The sequence below is a fragment of the Microplitis demolitor genome, chromosome 3 (assembly GCF_026212275.2).
Source record: "Microplitis demolitor isolate Queensland-Clemson2020A chromosome 3, iyMicDemo2.1a, whole genome shotgun sequence".
Lineage (NCBI taxonomy): Eukaryota > Metazoa > Arthropoda > Insecta > Hymenoptera > Braconidae > Microplitis > Microplitis demolitor.
This window is the reverse complement of record NC_068547.1, coordinates 8,116,766-8,135,992: the sequence shown is the minus strand read 5'-3', so window position 1 is coordinate 8,135,992 and position 19,227 is coordinate 8,116,766. Positions and strand designations below refer to the sequence as shown.

General features: G+C 34.9%; 1 protein-coding gene across 38 annotated transcripts in view; it reads left to right on the top strand.

Moving 5' to 3' along the window:
* LOC103569683 (cell adhesion molecule Dscam2) overlaps positions 1-19,227 on the top strand; it is a 61,390-nt gene that overhangs the window by 39,077 nt on the left and 3,086 nt on the right. For 15 of the 38 annotated variants that reach the window (XM_053737562.1, XM_053737565.1, XM_053737561.1 and 12 more), the window contains 17 exons: positions 3,193-3,486; positions 7,797-7,916; positions 8,062-8,235; positions 8,304-8,600; positions 8,666-9,027; positions 9,087-9,458; positions 9,584-10,058; positions 10,132-10,401; positions 10,652-10,883; positions 10,971-11,147; positions 11,773-11,939; positions 12,297-12,539; positions 13,703-13,870; positions 15,152-15,292; positions 16,519-16,709; positions 16,785-17,133; positions 17,698-17,755. In XM_053737562.1, the coding sequence (XP_053593537.1) occupies positions 3,193-3,486; positions 7,797-7,916; positions 8,062-8,235; positions 8,304-8,600; positions 8,666-9,027; positions 9,087-9,458; positions 9,584-10,058; positions 10,132-10,401; positions 10,652-10,883; positions 10,971-11,147; positions 11,773-11,939; positions 12,297-12,539; positions 13,703-13,870; positions 15,152-15,292; positions 16,519-16,709; positions 16,785-17,133; positions 17,698-17,755 (4,090 nt within the window). Of the gene's footprint in view, positions 1-694; positions 986-1,673; positions 1,965-2,248; positions 2,537-3,192; positions 3,487-3,633; positions 3,928-4,054; positions 4,346-7,796; positions 7,917-8,061; positions 8,236-8,303; positions 8,601-8,665; positions 9,028-9,086; positions 9,459-9,583; positions 10,059-10,131; positions 10,402-10,651; positions 10,884-10,970; positions 11,148-11,772; positions 11,940-12,074; positions 12,261-12,296; positions 12,540-13,702; positions 13,871-15,151; positions 15,293-16,518; positions 16,710-16,784; positions 17,134-17,697; positions 17,756-19,227 lie in introns of all 38 variants that reach the window. The other 23 variants (XM_053737566.1, XM_053737572.1, XM_053737576.1 and 20 more) reach the window with 13 other exon arrangements.

The following is a 19,227-nucleotide window of genomic DNA, read 5'->3' as shown; positions in this document are numbered from 1 at the left end:
TTTTTATGTGACATTTGTGTATAGGTTTTGAACTAACAAAACGGCTTTATTTTTTTAATATTCCCCGGATTCCTTTAATTTCCATTTAAATCCTATCCATAGTTGCTCCAGAGATCGCTCCGTTTGTATTTGGCGAGAAACCATCAAATGCCGGTGATACAGTGACTGCACCCTGTACAGTATTGAAAGGTGACTTTCCGATAGACATTCAATGGGCATTAAATGGTCAACCAATCGGGCAAGATCATTCAGATATTACGATTGTTAGCACAAGTAAACGGGTTAGTTTGTTGACTATTGATGGACTCTCAGCAAGACATGCAGGAGAATATACTTGCACTGCTAGCAATGCTGCAGGAGGGACAAGTTATTCATCATCATTAGCAGTAAATGGTACAAAAAATCATAATTTCTGTTCCATTTAAAACAATGAGTCTAAGAGTTTATTGGTTAGCACGAGACGTCTCCTTTATCCTCCGCAAAACTTTGAAAATTTATTATATCACTTTTCCTAACTACATCCTTTTATCTTCTTTAATAGAAGTAAAGTAAAAATAATAAATTAATGAGATGAAAAGAACAAAGTAGTTTAAAGTTTTAAAAACAATCGATATCGAAATTGACAAGAGGGATAATAATGCCATCGATACGTCTGTGAACTTTCGTTTCTACAAGCACATATTTTTTCTTTTAGTTCCACCACAAATAGGTACAATAGCATTTACTGATAGTCCAGCGAATTCGGGTGAACCGGTGTCTGCAACTTGTACGGTTTTAAAGGGTGATTTTCCAATGAAAATATTGTGGCAACACAATGGCCAGCCGATCGTTAATGATCAATCAGATATTATAGTAAATACAATAAGTAGGCATATGAGTGTTATCAGCATAGAATCAGCTGTAGCAAGACATACAGGGGAGTACACTTGCATTGCTACAAATGGGGCTGGTGCTGCGCGCCAATCGGCGACTTTAGTAGTCAATGGTAGGTTTTCGGGGATTGTTTATCGAGTCTTACGCCACAACCGCTTTTGAAAATACAAAATTTGCTTTACTTAAATTTTTTTTAATCATATATGTAATGGTATCAGTAATCCAGCGATAGCACGACCGCTTAAACCCTACTCTTCCTCATCATATGGTACTAAAAAAAATTATGTATACATATTCTAATCGTGGTTATCTATATCTTAAAGTTATAATTATCGAGTGATTTTGACTTATGCCTGTTGGATTAAAAGTTTCTCCCCAGATAGCGCCTTTCATAATCAGCGAGGAACCAGCAAATTGGGGAGATACAATTACTGCAACTTGCACGGTACTGAAAGGCGATTACCCAATCGAGATGGAATGGTTTCTCAATGAAAAACCGATAAAACGCGAGCATACTGATATAACCATTGTTAATACAAGCAAACGTGTCAGTTTGTTGACTATTGAAGCTGTTTCTGCACGGCATGCAGGAGAATATACATGCAGCGCCAGTAATATTGCTGGTGGAACGAGTTACTCTGCACCGTTGGCTGTTAATGGTACAACATTCAAAGCGATTCAAAATTTTCGAAGCCTTTAAGAGACGTGTTGCTTCACTTAGTCCTTATAATTCCATATCCTTTGAACAACAATACATCCTACATTATTACTTCTTGAAAACCTCTGATATACTATTACAGTCGCGCCACAGATAGGCCCATTTTCGATGAGTGATGGTCCAGCAAACTGGGGCGATATGGTATCAGCTACATGCTCTATTGTAAAAGGTGATTTCCCCGTGGAAATAGTATGGCGCCATAATGGCAAAGATATAGACTCGAAAAATCCAGATATCGTAATAACAAGAATCAATAAACACATGAGTGCCATCAGCATAGAATCTGTCGCGGCAAGACATGCGGGCGAGTATATTTGCGTCGCTACCAATCGAGCGGGCAACGTCAGTCACTCGACAATCTTGGCGGTTAACGGTATTAGTAAAAAATTTTTTTTTAGTTATTTTTCGTTTGTCATTAACAATTTTGTGTCAACTCTTAAGTTAAATAAAAAAAAAAAGGATGCACGCATCATTATTCGCATCTGCACTTTTTGTGTTTAACCGCTAAATCACATTATCATTTATATCCAATTCCTTTTATTTATATTTTTTAGCGTTTACGTTTTTAGGTGCAGCCATGGACGCAGTAATAATTTTATACGTATATATTTAAGTTATAATCCTCATTCAGCAACGTGCGTTAAGCCAAGCCCTCAGTTGTCCCACAGATCCTCCCATTTACATTCGGTGACGAGCCTTCAAATTCGGGAGACGCGGTATCGGTAACCTGTTCTATTTCTAAGGGTGATCTACCCTTGGATATCGCTTGGGCATTCAACAGTGAACCCTTGAATCAACATCGCACTGACATCACAATCACGGGTGGCAAACGTCATAGTATGTTGGCAATTGACTCTGTAGCTGCAAGACACTCGGGTGAATACACTTGTACTGCATCAAACAAAGCGGGAGCCTCAAGCCACTCTTCTGTGCTGGCTGTCAACGGTATATAGCAGTCAAATGTCTTAGAATACATTTTTATGTTCATGTTATGTCCTTTCTTAATTGTCCTCTCCATATTTCCCTCTTTTCGATCACTATATCGCGTGTTTACGAAAAACGTCTTCCGCGAAACATTCCGACGAAAAACGACTGGTTTATTTTTATTATTTCTATTATACAAATTATTAAATGCCTCCGTGGATTATATTCATTTTCAGTAACTCCGCAAATTGCACCTCTTGCAATTGGTGAAGAACCAGCAAACTGGGGAGAACAGGTATCCGTAATCTGTAGTATCCTGAAAGGTGATCAACCAATAGAAATCCGTTGGAGTCTTAACGGTGAACCCATAACCCGTGAAAATCATCCAGATATAATAATAACTAGAACTGGAAAGAAGATTTCCCTCCTTAGCATTGATGCTATAACCGCACAGCACGCTGGAGAGTACAGTTGCGAAGCGAGTAATCAAGCTGGTTCTACCAGTCACTCCGCAACACTTTCGGTTAATGGTACAGTTGACTATAAATATAAGTGAACCACAACAAAATAGTACGGACGCAAACGATGATGAGATGTTTCCTAAAAATCAATGTAGCATTGACGAACCTACACTTACCTTGAATTCCTTACGTTACTTTCATTAAATTCTTTCATAGTCGCTCCGCAGATTGCGCCTTTCGCCATCGGTGAAGAACCAGCGAATTGGGGAGAACAGGTATCCGCCATGTGTAGTGTCCTGAAAGGTGATCAACCAATAGAAATTCGTTGGAGTCTTAACGGTGAACCCATAACACGTCAAAACCATCCGGATATAATAATAACTAGAACTGGGAAGAAGATTTCCCTTCTTAGCATTGATGCTGTAACTGCACAGCACGCTGGAGAGTACAGTTGCGAAGCGAGCAATCAAGCTGGTTCTACCAGTCACTCCGCAACACTTTCGGTTAATGGTACAGTTGACTATAAATATAAGTGAACCACAACAAAATAGTACGGACGCAAACGATGATGAGATGTTTCCTAAAAATCAATATAGCATTAACGAACCTACACTTACCTCAAATTCCTTACGTTATTTTCATTAAATTCTTCCATAGTCGCTCCGCAGATTGCGCCTTTTGCGATTGGTGAAGAGCCAGCAAGCTGGGGAGAACAGGTATCCGCAACGTGTAGTGTCATGAAAGGCGATCAACCAATAGAAATTCGTTGGAGTCTTAACGGTGAACCCATAACCCGTGAAAACCATCCAGATATACTGATAACTAGAACTGGGAAGAAGATTTCCCTTCTCAGCATTGATGCTGTAACCGCGCAGCATGCTGGAGAGTACAGTTGCGAAGCGAGTAATCAAGCTGGTTCCACCAGTCGCTCTGCAACTCTTTCGGTTAATGGTATAGTTGACTATAGATATTAATGAAACAAACGATGATGAGATGTTTCCTATAAATCAATGTAGCATTGACGCACCTATTCTTACCTTAAATTCCTTACGCTATTATCATTAAAATTGTTTGATAGTCGCTCCGCAGATATTACCCTTGAGTTTTGGCGATGAACCCGTTAATGCCGGAGATTTAGCATCGATTCAGTGTGCAGTGAGCAAAGGCGACTTTCCTTTGGAAATTACCTGGATGTTTAAAGGTCTTCCAATTGGACCAGATCGTTCAGATATCATAGTATCAGGTTCTGGTAAACGAGTAAAACAATTGACAATCGATGCTGTAGCAGCAAGACATGCCGGTGAATATACATGTGTTGCCTCTAATGCTGCTGGTTCCAGTTCTCATTCAGCGATACTGGATGTTAATGGTATTAAAATCATAACGTCTAAATTGATAAATAATTTAATATTTCCATCCTTACTCCCTTCTGTACCATCAATACCTGGAAATACCGAAAATAACTTTTACTTAACGGCGGCAGCAACGGCAAAGGGATAGTTATTAGTTAATTTCCACGCGAATTTCTTGCTATTATTTTTTTAATTACAGTTATTCCAAAATTATTGCCATTTTCATTCGGCGAGGAGCCTCTTAACTCGGGTCAAGTAGTAACGGTGCCGTGTGCAGTGACCGAAGGTGACCCACCTTTGAAGCTTCGTTGGATATTAAACGGTCATACAATATCACCTCACTCAGGAATATCTGTTTTGGATCTTGGCGGACGAGGTGCCATACTGAGCATAGGATCTGTGCAAGCAGCCCATGCTGGGACTTACACGTGTATTGCGGAAAATTCTGCTGGAAGGCATGAACTTTCCGCCGATCTCATAGTCAATGGTGTGCTTTAAACACGCTTCCCTCGATTCTTTAAGTTTATCTCGAAATATCACATCGCATCTCAGTTTATATATTTATCATATTATGCTTTTTTTTATTTATTTACATCCTCCATATTTTTTACATAAATTATTTTACACCTTTTATTTTAATTCCCTTCTTCCAATACTTGAAAAAATTTTGTTATTCGTACAAATGGACCAGAAGTAAAATTCGTAAAAAATATTTTGTTCGGGATATTTCAAATGGATTATAATCGATGTCCACAGTTGTTCCACATCTCCAACCTTTTTCCTTCGATGAAACAAATTCCGGTGACCTGATAATCGTTCACTGCGCGGTGGTAAAAGGCGATACCCCAATATCATTAAAATGGTTATTCGAAGGACGTCATTTAGAAGTTGGTGAAGGTATCAAGATTACTTCATTAGGAGACAGAGTCTCTGCTTTGACAATACCGGCTGTAAAGGGAGAACATGCCGGAGAATATGCTTGCGTCGCGGACAATCCCGCAGGTCGTGCTAGACACAGCGCACATCTTAAAGTCAACGGTATTTAAAATTTTATAAGCAATCGCGATTGTAATTTTGCATTTGATTATATAATAATTGGTGGTAAACTTATATATTAAATCCGTCGTATATTTGCATTGGAATCCCGTATTTTATGTTATACTATTGTAATATAAATATATAAATGTATTATTCTATTAACGAGTGATTGGTAGGTTATTTGTGCTTGTATTTTACACAAACAAACACTATACATAGGATCTTTATCTTTAGTAAACGAATAATACTAATCAAATAGAGAGTTTCCGATATATTTATCTTGATATCATCATTGAATTTATAGCTAGATTAGCAAAACACACGTGGGCAAGATACCATGCGTCCTAGTTCCCGACTCCGTCGTAGATCCTTTTGATTTTAAATTGGCCAAGTAACAAGAATATCAACTATATTTTTGCATATACATATAAAAAAATGAGAAAATATTATTTAAAAATAGAAAAAATTATGATGCCTCTGTGATGATGGCAAACATGTCATCCAAGACATATCTGCATTATATTGAATTGCAGTACTACCTCGGATCAGCCCATTTGACTTTGGGGAGCAGCCAATCTATGAGGGCCAAGCAGCACAGCTCGCGTGTATGGTCCCGGTTGGTGATACACCTATCGAAATAAACTGGACCCTTGATGGAAAACCTCTATCTCCATCATTGCCACACAACATCGGCAAGCTTGGGCCACGAACTAGTATTATGCTGATTGAACCAGTGACATCGCGACATGCCGGCACTTATGCTTGTGTTGCTGCAAATCCCTCAGGAAAAGTCATTCATGAATCTACATTACGTGTTTACGGTTAGGGCGTTGTCTACTGAAAAATATGAAAATCGAATGAAAATACCTAATAATGAAAGAAAAAAAAAAGCTTCTTTTTACATCTGCTTCGTACGTGTTCTCAAGGAACGGAGCTTTCTGGAATCATGATTGAAGCTATAAAATGAAACATTTCGCTTGAAATATTTATCAATTCCTTGACATGTTTAAACTATTGAAAGATGAACTTGTATTCTATATATATATATTTATAATATTGCGGATTAAACCTTTATTATTAAATGAATCAACATGCCCGTTACATAAATTTTTTTATTTCCTGCCTGAGTGCGAAGCTGTAAATCGTTTATTTTGTCTAAATTACCTGCTGATAAATGATCGCCATGTCGCAATATATATTCCCTTGTTTATTATTGTATCGCTCGTATATTTTTAACATTAAAATATATATTCTTTATTTATTTAATTATTATTCTTCCCTGTTGTTTGTCTCTATAATTTTACACGTATTTTACCAGAAGATGACATGGCACAAGCTGCGATACCTATGGCTTTTCGCGACAAGTTCATTGAACGTATCCTGTCTGTAAGGTATTTTGTGCTTTAAGAATTACCAAGTTCGGCTTCTTCACAATTTAAATCTTGATATTTGGCTGTTGCGCGATATCGTAGAATTATTTAAATATAATTACTGTGATTTTATCAGATCATCATTAATCATTATGTCTATATACCATCGTGTCAGGTTAAAAACCAAATATTAAACATTCGTTTGAACAGGTTCATACTTCCATATGCTAGTATTCGAACTGTTTGTTACTAGCGTTGCCACTGCTTTGTTTTTTGCATTTAAATTTTAAAAATGCATTAATTAATATATTAATTTATATATAACTCAGATGACGCTCGTTTTCAATCAGGCTTACATCCGGTTTTTTGCGCTTCTCGTCGTCATACGCGGAGTCGATTCATCCCCTTGTCCTCTTTTACCATTTCATCGATCTTATGTCCTAACAATACACGTTGCATTTCCTTTATTAACCTTCACCCCAACCTTCCACCACACGTCTCATCTTTCGTTTCGTAGATACCTGTCGTAAAATGCATGCTTTTATTTTCATTTATTTATATTATTTTTTTTTTTTTTTATAAAATAAAAAGTATCATAAATTCCTACAGGTGCATTGATAAATACTGCTGCCACGTGTACCAAATATATATAGCTTTTAAATTTAATGCATGGAAACATAGCTCACTCAGAGCTATTTAATTTTAGTCTTTGCGCTATAAATATGATATATTATTTACTAACATTGGTACTCGATGGTTTTCCTAAGTAGAATTCTTGCATGCAAGCAAAATTTTTTAGCGAGAGCAAAATGCTTTGTATGTGCATGTAATTAAAACAATAAGAGCAGCCGACAAGATAAATTATCTGATCATTGATAAAAGAAAAAATTTTTTACATTTTAATCATAATGTCATTTAACTTTCTAAAAGTCGCAACGATCAGAAAATTATAATTCGATGTTAAATGAATAAACATCGAAACTTGTGGACTGCTTGACGTTTAATAGAAATTGTGGTTAATTAAAAGCAATTAAATCTAACAGATTATTTTCTGTAACAGTACCACCCCGTTGGATCCTTGAGCCAACCGACAAAGCATTCGCCCAAGGCTCAGATGCTCGAGTTGAATGTAAAGCTGACGGGTTCCCTAAGCCTCAAGTTACATGGAAAAGGGCTGCTGGTAAAGTCCCACTTTAATCAATCATACAGAATCTTCTTTGTTTAAACCACGTAAAAGCTCTTGAAAGCCAAAGAAGATTCTAACTTTTTTTTGGTTGACGATTATCTTTAAATTCTGATATCTCATGGTAAATTTAATATTTAAGGTGATACACCCGGTGATTACACTGACCTGAAACTCAACAATCCTGATATCAGCGTTGAAGACGGCACTCTATCTATCAATAATATTCAAAAAACTAATGAAGGCTACTATCTTTGTGAAGCTGTCAATGGAATTGGTTCAGGCTTATCTGCTGTCATTCTTATTTCTGTTCAAGGTATGGAATAAAATATTAATCACATGTTGATTAAATAATTTGATTAATTGATTAATGAATGAATTTAGCACCACCACACTTTGAAATCAAATTGCGCAATCAAACTGCACGTCGAGGTGAACCCGCAGTACTACAGTGTGAAGCACAAGGCGAAAAACCAATTGGCATTTTGTGGAACATGAACAACAAACGGCTAGACCCAAAGAGTGACTCTCGCTACACGATCCGCGAAGAAATTCTTGCTAACGGTGTCTTGGCAGATTTGAGTATCAAAAGAACTGAGAGATCTGACTCTGCATTATTTACATGTGTTGCTACAAATGCATTTGGAAGTGATGACACCAGCATCAATATGATCGTTCAAGGTTCGTAATAAAATATTAAAAGAATAAAACCGAATATTAACTATTCGTGATATTTTTATTTTCAGAGGTACCTGAAGTTCCGTATGGTCTTAAAGTATTAGATAAATCAGGACGATCTGTACAACTTTCTTGGGCAGCTCCATACGACGGAAACAGTCCCATCAAACGATACCTTATTGAATATAAAATGAGTAAAGGATCTTGGGAAACTGATATTGATCGTGTTATTGTACCTGCAACTCAGCAAAATGTTGCCGGTGTTTTCAATTTGAGACCAGCTACAACTTATCACCTTCGTATTGTTGCTGAAAATGAAATCGGTAATTCTGAACCATCTGATACCGTAACAATTATTACTGCTGAAGAAGCACCATCTGGCCCACCAAGTTCTGTACGAGTTGATGCTCTTGATCAGCACACACTCAAGGTATATAAATAATATTTTAAAATAAATAGATTCGATTATTTATACTTATAAATTTTTAGGTAACATGGAAACCACCCCCACGCGAAGACTGGAATGGCGAAATTCTTGGTTACTATGTTGGATACAGGCTCTCAACTTCTGAGAAACCTTACATGTTTGAAACTGTTGAGTTTTCAAAAGAAGACGGCAAAGAACACCATTTGCAGATAATGAATCTTAAAACTTATACTCAGTACAGTGTTGTCGTTCAGGCATTCAACAAAGTAGGCTCCGGACCAATGAGCGAAGAACGCAGACAACATACCGCTGAAGGCGTACCAGAACAACCACCTCATGACACCACTTGTACTACCTTAACATCTCAAACTATTAGAGTTTCTTGGGTATCTCCTCCACTTACGGCTGCCAATGGCGTTATTACTGGATACAAAGTAAATTAATCAATACAATACCCTCATAAATAATTATTCTATATAAATTTTTCGAGAACATATTAGAGTATATATTAGTTATATTCTTAATTTAATGATATCGAATTTACTGATTAATTTTTAAGGTTATTTACGGCCCATCTGAAACATGGTACGACGAGAACACAAAAGACACTAAAATTACATCATCAAGTGAAACAATTTTACATGGACTTAAAAAATACACCAACTACAGCATGCAAGTTCTTGCATTCACTTCTGGAGGAGATGGAGTTAAATCAGCACCAATTCATTGCCAAACAGAACAAGACGCACCTGAAGCTCCGATCGCCATCAAAGCGCTAGTTATGTCTGCTGAATCTATTCTTGTATCATGGCGCCCGCCAAGTCAACCCAACGGAGTTATTTCCCAGTACACTGTTTACACTAAAGCTGATAATGTTGAAGAACCAGTCAGTCAAAAGGTACCACCAAATCAATTAACTTACGAAGCTAAAGGATTAGACAAGCAACGGCGCTATGATTTCTGGGTTGCTGCTAGTACTAATATCGGTGAAGGAGAAGCCTCGAAAATTGTTTCATTGGCACCAAACATTCGAGGTAATTATTAAAATTTAAAGATCTACTTAGCTATTTAATATTGTTCTTATATTTAATTATTTTGTTGTTTCAGTTCCAGCAAAGATCGCATCATTTGACGATAAATTTACCGCGACTTACAAAGAAGACGTTAAATTACCGTGTCTGGCTGTTGGTGTTCCTGCTCCAGAAGTTGTTTGGAAAGTTCGGGATGCAAAACTTCAGACAAGTGATCGCCTAAGACAATTACCAGAAGGATCTCTATTTATTAAGGAAGTTGATCGTGCTGATGCTGGAGAGTATTCTTGCTACGTTGAAAATTCATTCGGTCATGATACTGTCACTCATCAATTAATTGTTCACGGTTAAATATTTTAATCATTTAATTATTTTTATTAAGAATTTTTAAAAAATTTTAAGCTCAGTAGCGACTAAACGTCATTAAAAATTAACGACATGTAAATTTCGAATTGAATTATAATACTTGGTAATTTAAAGTTAATTAGTTTCTGTAATTTGAAATATAAAAAAATGAAAGAGTTTTAATAAAAAAATTAAAAAAAAAACTAATAGATTAATTAGTAATTTTGATTGTTTTGTTTAATATCATGCAGCACCGCCGCATTCACCACAAGTTACTCTCACTGCTACAACTACAAACTCATTGACAATGAAACTACGACCACATTCAACAGACAATGCACCAATTCACGGATACACTATTCACTACAAACCCGAATTTGGAGATTGGGAAACAGTTCAAATAAGCTCGACTGCCCAGAAGTATACACTCGAGAATTTATGGTGCGGATCACGTTATCAAATTTATGTGACTGCTTACAATGGGTGTGTAAATTTATAATTAAACTAAATTATTAATCAAATTCAATTACAATCTGAACAATCTGAACTTATTAAATTATTTTTAAACAGCATTGGAACCGGTGATCCATCAGACATTCTCAATACTCGTACTAAAGGATCAAAGCCAATAATTCCCGAAGCCTCAAGATTTATCGAAGTATCAACCAACAGTATAACTCTTCATTTGAACGCTTGGTCTGACGGTGGTTGTCCCATGCTGTACTTTGTCGTCGAGCACAAAAAAAAGTGAGACAGTAAAATAAATAAATATTGGTAGTGGTCTATAAATGGGGCTCCATACATTTTTCAACGTTCCAAGTGCTTACATTAAATTTTCTACCCTTAGTTTTATCTATAACACAAGAGTAAAAAATTTATGAAAATTACATGAAATCCTATAAATTTTCCAAACTTGTAATTATAATTTTTATATAATACCGTACGATGGGCCATGGAATTTTAAAGGTCTAAGAGCTACAATAATTTTGGAGCTCTTGTAATACTTGAAAATCGACATATTTCTGTTATTTTATCATTTTTGTCGGTAGACAATAGCTCGTCTAACATGAATACGCAAGTAGTTTGGACGGTATTGGTCTTATTCTATTACTATGGTGCTTAACGAAGCCCGCAACACAGTTCTAACTCGGTCTGTACTAGTATAAGTTCAGTTCAAGGCAAGAGTACGTTGGCACAGTCTTACTGATGAGTTCGTTAACGTACTTCAAGTGTATAACTATAAGTTATTAGTGCTTACAAAACTCATAATTTGGCGAATATACCTTTAATCTGCCGATACACAATTGCTCCGATTATAGACTATTACCTCCATATTTGAAATAAGTAATTAATTAAATTAAAAATTTATTAGACACCAACAAGAATGGAACCAAGTATCAAACAATGTAAAACCTGGGGGCAATTTTGTTGTTCTTGATCTTGATCCAGCAAACTGGTATCACTTACGTGTAACGGCACATAACAATGCTGGATTTGCTGTTGCTGAATATGAATTTGCGACATTGACTGTAACTGGGGGTAAGTATTGAATGCTTTTGCTTACAACGATTCCAGAAAAAAAAACAATGCATTATTTAAAATGTTTGAATGGAATCGTTGCCTGGTGTTAATGGTGACTGGAAGTATCAATAGCATAAATATTTTTTGTTCCAGGCACCATTGCACCCGCTCGCGAGCTTCCTGATGTTAACGGTGGCAGCAACGACGAGGATCCAATGAAATCGTTTATGACCAACTTAAATTTGGTTGTCCCGGTGGTAGCTGCACTTCTTGTCATAATCGTTGCCGTCATCGTAATTTGTGTGCTCAAAGGCAAAGGCCATGGTTCCGGTGATAAAGGTGTGTAAAAAATAATTGTCTATTATTTTTAAACAGGTACTATTGCACCACCGGTAAGAAATAATGCTGGAACTGAAAATACAGACGTAAGACATCTTTTCCCATGGTTACCGACTTGGTTGAATATCAATGTCATGGTACCAGCTGGTGCTACTATCGTCGTCGTAATTGTCGGTATTATTGTAATTTGTGTTGCGATGTCAAGAAGAACTCGAGGTCCCGAGCAAACTCGGCTTCGGGGTATTCCGTCAGCGGATGAGAAATATTATGAAGGCCAATGTATTAAACTTTTTAATCTCCACTATTTATTACACTACCCAGATAGCAAAATGATGTCTTGATGTTCTGACTGAGTTCCTATTTATGATTTGGACGTCTTATTAACATCTTAAAGAAGTCTTTAAGAAGTTCTCAAGATGTCGAATGAACCACCTAGCGAATTCAGTAAGAGGTCTTGCAATAGTATATTACGACATTAGACCAGAAAGTTGAACTTCCTGGCGGAAATTCGGCTTCGCCTCGGCTTTCATATCACATATGTCAGGGAATTCAGCCTTCTGGTCTAATGTCGTATACTATTTTTCTTGTTCCTCAGCCGAAAGTACGTTGAATTAGTTAACATTGCGAGGCGAAGCCCAGCGGAGAAGGGCGGGGGGAGGCGCCTAACTTTTGCATTTAAAAAATCTGTATGTGCATTTGTTTTAATTTTGACTTTTTTAACTCTCAAATAGTTTGTTTGTTATTGAAAAATCTCTGTATATTTGTTAGATAACTGAGTCATATTAAATAAGCGCACTCCAGTGACAGCTCTCTGGACTGCCAACCTGCCACAAAAACAGCTTTTTCTGGAGTGTAATGCGACCAGAAAGACCGTACTTTCGGTTTAGAGAGCAAGTAAAAGAGTTCTTTTTTCTGACTTCGCAAATAAGACTTCAGTATGAGTTTACCATGACGTTTTAAGGAGCTCCTCATTTTGACTTCATTTTGACTTCAAATAAGTTAAAAAAAAGAACACATTTAGATGTCACAAAACTGACGTCTTATGTATGGAGTCTTCAAGAACTCTTAATTAAGAATTCTTAAAAATGACACCTTTAAGAAGTCACTATAAGATTTCTTGAGGACGTCTTCAAAAAGTCATATAGCAGTCATTCCGACTTGAATGCTGTCTGGGTATTTTTATAATAAATAACTTTGTTCTGGTAATTATACTATTTCACGGCTCCACACATTTTTTAAATTTTAATAAAAAGAATTGAATAAATTTTTATGTGAAATCAGCAATACATTGCCGATAAAATTTATCCAAAAGTAATGCGTACAAAATTTGGTAACTGCTGGTTAAATTTAAGTGGAGCCGGACTTGTGAATAATTGTCACTATTTTTTATTGATACTAAAGAACGAAAAATAATGAACTCTTAAATATAACTTTTCTTCCAGATGACGTCGTTTACCAACAGACTGGTGTAGTAGGTGCGACATTAGACAAACGTAGACCAGACCTCCGAGACGAACTTGGTTACATTGCCCCACCAAACCGAAAACTCCCACCGGTACCTGGTTCTAACTACAACACATGTGATCGTATCAAGCGAGGTACAGTGATAAGTAAGCCATCATTCCTCACATTCCTAGATCATCATGTTCCATTTATCTATTTAGATGTTGTATCGATCGCACGATCGTTTTTTCTTTTAATTCTTTTTATTCAAATTTTTATTTCATCACTAAATTTAATCAATAAGCTGAAATGACAGTTGAAATTTTTTTTTTAATCATGATTTGTTATTTATACACAGAAAAAAAATTTAACTTGAATCAAGATTTTTTTTTTTTTCAAATTTGAATTCCTGTTTTACGTCATTCTGGTTTTTTAATCAGAAAAAATGTTTGCTTGCATCAAAAACAAGAAAATTATATGTGCATTTTATTCTTTGATCAATAGCGCGATATTGTCCCCGTTATTTCCAGCTCTTGGCGGCAACTTTATCATACTAACACATGTACTTTCCTTTTTAAAATAAACAAATGACGTCAAGATGACTCAATTTTTGACACTTCGATTTAATTTTTAAAAAACACTGACTTTGGCGGCATCGAACTCGCGTTTTCAATTGGAAGTCATCTCTGCTATTCAATTTTTTATTCTCTAAGCAAAAAAATTTTTCTTTTTAATTGAACAAAATTATACTCGAGTCAAAAATTCAAGTTTATCAATAGAAGAAATTTTTTCACTAATCAAGAAATCATTTTTAAGAAAAAATAGTTTTGGGTCAAGTAAATTCTTCTTGATTCAAATTAGTTTTTTTTCTGTGTATTGATTAGAATCATTCCTTAAAGTTTATATTGTATATAATGCAAATAAAATAATTGTCAATAATTATGACCATACGGGCATAGGCAACGCGAGGTAAAGTTGTCCTTTTTATGCTGATATACATATTATATGTTATTATCACAATCAAATATAATCCATTCATATATTTGTATAATTTTATTAACGCGCTAGAAATTAGGTGCTTTGCCACCTTAATTTATTTTTGCTGAGTTAAAATCATCACTGCGTTTACCCCAAAGATATGCATTGGCTACTTTTATTTATTTTCTAAGCTTGCTATATCCTTTGCGTGAACCAAGACTTGTCGTTGCTTGATCTTGACGTTTTCATCTCAAAATGAGAGAAGCCAAAAAACGTTAATATTGAATCAAAGATTTTGAAATCTTCCGCGAAATTAATCACTGGCTTTAATCGCTCAGTGCCAGGATTGAGTTCTTGTGCTGAACGACTAAAATCGTGAATATTTATATAAGAACCGGGTCCTTGGGTCTTAACCACTTGGTAAACGCAATTGGATTGTGATAGTCGTTGTGTAGCATATGTTGGTACAGGTGCAACAGGCTCCTTTAGAAGTCATTCAACATGGGATCCAAGAAGACACATGTACGAAGAGTTATCACACTGTGCACCTAACAGAAGGTGTCCGCCACCACCACCACGTATAGGCAGTACGGATGCTCTTTCCCACAGAGGTAGGTAATTCGTTATCGCGTTTCGAAACCGTCGCATCATCTTAAGAGTGCAGTCTTAATAGAGCATCGAATACTAATATTATAGACTAATAATAACAATAATATTTATATATAACTATGTATATTAACGTGCTTGTGCATATATATAATGGAATTTATCATAGAATTAACCCCTATTAGTATTTCTTATAATGTATAATTAAATATTTCAAATTAAAATAACTGAAAGTAATTTAAAAAAAGAAAAAAAATTGATTGTGATGAAATTCGAGTCATTTTCAACTGATCTACTTGCTGACTGATGTTTTACGGAAATCGGAGCAGATACAACACAAGTTCTGTAAGTCCTTAATGTTTTCCGGTGGTCATAACAGTAACTTGTTGCACGTCCGCATGGGCTACTTTTAATTTATTAGTTTTACAACACAATCATTTTCATCTATCACATTCTTCACAATAGTTAGATACCGTAAATACTTTTTTTCTTATACTAAATTTTTTTTAACATTTCTTTGTATCTGAGGTAGGTGATGATTACATAGAACACAAACAACTAACAATTTTCTCCATGTAAATATATAGTTATTGTTATTAATATATTTTTTATTCCATTGTATTATATCATATTTTAATTCTTTTTAAAACAAATTTTTTACATATATCGTAACTAAAATTAAAATGGTCTATAAGATTTTTTTTTACTTTTCAACTGTCTAAAAAAAATAGATAGTTTACATACAGGGAAGGTCGGGATCCGACAGCTCATCTAAGCGAATACATAATATCTTACATTAAACGAATCTCCAATGTCTCAATATTTTTTATACAACAAAAAAATTCACTTCTTTCAAAATTTTATTTCTTTACATTTCTTTTTTTATTACGGATTTTAAATTTCGCTCCTTAATTCCTAATAAACTTTTAAAAAATAATTTATTTTTGTTCTCAAATTTTGGAAGTGAGCCATCATACCCCAGATAGCTCGTATCACATTAAAATTTGGAAAAAAAGTCAAATGTATGAATCCTTGATGATATAAAATTTTTAGCAAATTTAGAGGGTGGGCTGTCATGTCCCGGTTCTCTTCTACACTTTTCTTTTTTTAAATCCAAATTTGTTAGTTTACATATGACCTTTTAGTTTTATCGTTACGTGTAATATATTAAAAACTATAATTAGTGTTGATAAAACCACAGTATCTACCCAGCTTAATAATTTGACTTCAGGTATGGAGGATGAAATTTGCCCGTACGCAACATTCCATTTGCTTGGATTCCGCGAGGAAATGGATCCCACTAAGGCAATGCAATTCCAAACCTTCCCACATCCTGCCAATGGACATTCTGGAACAATGGGACCACCAGCTGGTCATCCTACAAATGTTTCTGCACACAGCCGATCTGGGTCACAATCAATGGTACGAATTAATTAAAAATAAACATCTTCATTGGAGAAAAAATTTGAAAATAAAAGCAAATAATTATTTTTTTAGCCACGACAAAATGGACGTTACTCTCGAGTACCATCACAAGGAGGACAGACAGTATTTTCGCCCGAGTATGATGACCCAGCTAATTGTGCACCTGAAGAAGATCAATACGGTTCTCAATACGGACAATACGGAGCACCATACGATCACTATGGATCTCGTGGTTCTGTTGGACGTCGTAGTGTTGGTTCAGCTCGTAATCTCCCTATGTCTAACTCTCCTGAGCCACCACCACCACCACCAAGAAATCACGACCCAAACAACTCAAGTTTCAATGACAGCAAAGAAAGTAATGAAATAAGCGAAGCAGAATGTGATCGTGATCAATTGCAAATGAATCGTAATTACGGTGGTAAGTTATTGGGTTTTTTTTTATATTGAAAATAATAATTTAATTACTATCGATTTTTAGGTCCATGATCTGTTAATCGATATATTTATATAATTATATATCATACAGAGCTAGTAAGCTCTATTAAATTTTATAATTAATTTAATTTATGTTAATTATTATGATAATTGCACATTCTCATTAAACAAAAATTTTTTATTGTCAAAATATATAAAATTTTCAGGAAATACAATACGGAGGACGTAACTAACAAAACTCACTAACAATTATATGTTTATTAATTTATAATTTTTAAAATTGCATGCATTATACGTGTGAAAAATATATATAATAATTTTATATTATTTATATATAATTAGGTTTTACCAATAACTTTTTAGAGCAAAAGTAAAAAATATTTTATTTTTTATTTTAAATTTAATTTTTACAGAAGAAGACTATAATAATAAAAATATCAGCATTATATGTTTTATAGCTTATCATTAGCATGATATATATGTCATGGTGAAAAATCATTAATCGATTTAATGTGTCAATCGGTTGGTGTGCTTTTTTATTTTACAGTTAATGCTCGTGGCAAGGATGGCATGTCCACTGAAGAGATGCGCAAACTTATCGAGAGGTCAGTAGCGCTCGTCTGGACAAAATTAACCTCAAGAAAAGTCCACCATAAACCGCTTTTTTTCAAAATTTTTCCATTCTATATAATTTGATATCTATGGGGTTTCAAAATACACCCACTGTCGATCATTGGTTTACATAAAGTAGTAAAGCCAAGATGCAACTACTTTATTTTTGATAAACCTTCTAATCAGCTTCAATATCATTGCATTTATCACATGTATATAGTAAAAAATTTTTCATATTTCAATCAACGGTTATAATTATTTTATATTTATTCAATGAAACTAATTCGAGTTACAATTCTCTTAAGGTCATATTCTGATAATCAGTGCTGTTAAAGAGACGTAATCCTCGTGGATCCGAATTACGGTAAATTACCGTATTTTACAATATAACCGCAATTTACTCAAAATTTACCGTAAAATGCAGCCTTTTACCGTACATCCCGGTATTTTGCCGCAAATTACAGCAATGGGACCGCAAATTTTCGGTAAAATACCGCAGTGATGCCACAGTTTTAGGTGCATTGCCTTAATTTAATAATAAATTACCACGATTTGTCGTGAAATGCCGTAATTTACCGTAAAACCCGTACTTAACGGTAATTTCCGGGAAAATTGCGACAGTATCGCGGTATTTTATCGCAATATACTGTAATATACTCCAAATTTTCCTAAAATACGGTATTTTACCGAAAACTACGGTATTTTCTGTAGAATACGGCAGTATTTCCGCAAATTTTGCGGCGAATTGTCGCAAGTTACTGAGAATTACCGTACTTTTTGGTATTTTGCGGTAATTTCCAGTTATATTGCGGAATTCACCGAAAATTGTCGGCGATCCTGCGGTATTTTACCGTAAAATACCGTAATTTACTGTACTAACCAGAATTGTCGTAAAATACGGTATTTTACCGTAAACCACGGTATTTTAAGATTGGTATTTTTTATTCTTATACTTTAAAATGAAAAAATTAATCAGGAATAAAAATATGAGTCCTTGTGGTTCCCCTAAATTTTTAACTGCTTAATTTTATTTGTTTAAAAAAAAAATTAGAATTAAATTATACAGAAAATAAATTTTTTACTGTATACAAGAATACAATCAAGTCAATTAAAATTTTATACTATAATATAACATTTCTATTGTTTCATGACTTTTTTCTCAGGAAGCCGTAAGTCTGCTAACTGACCATAGCATTTAAAAGATATAATTTGATTGGCTTTACATAAAACCATTAAGTAGAAAAACAGCAAATGCTTGTGCGGATGAAATTTTAATTATTTTAAATTAAAAAAATAAAAATCGAAGTATATCTTTTGAATTATAAAACTAAGCTTCTTTATTTTCTTCATCACCATCATCTAGGTTGTGGATTGTGGATAACCCCTAACAAGGAGCGAATGATTCATTGCATGTGTTTATAAATTTCCATATCATGTGTGCACATGGAGTGTGATTAACAAAAAT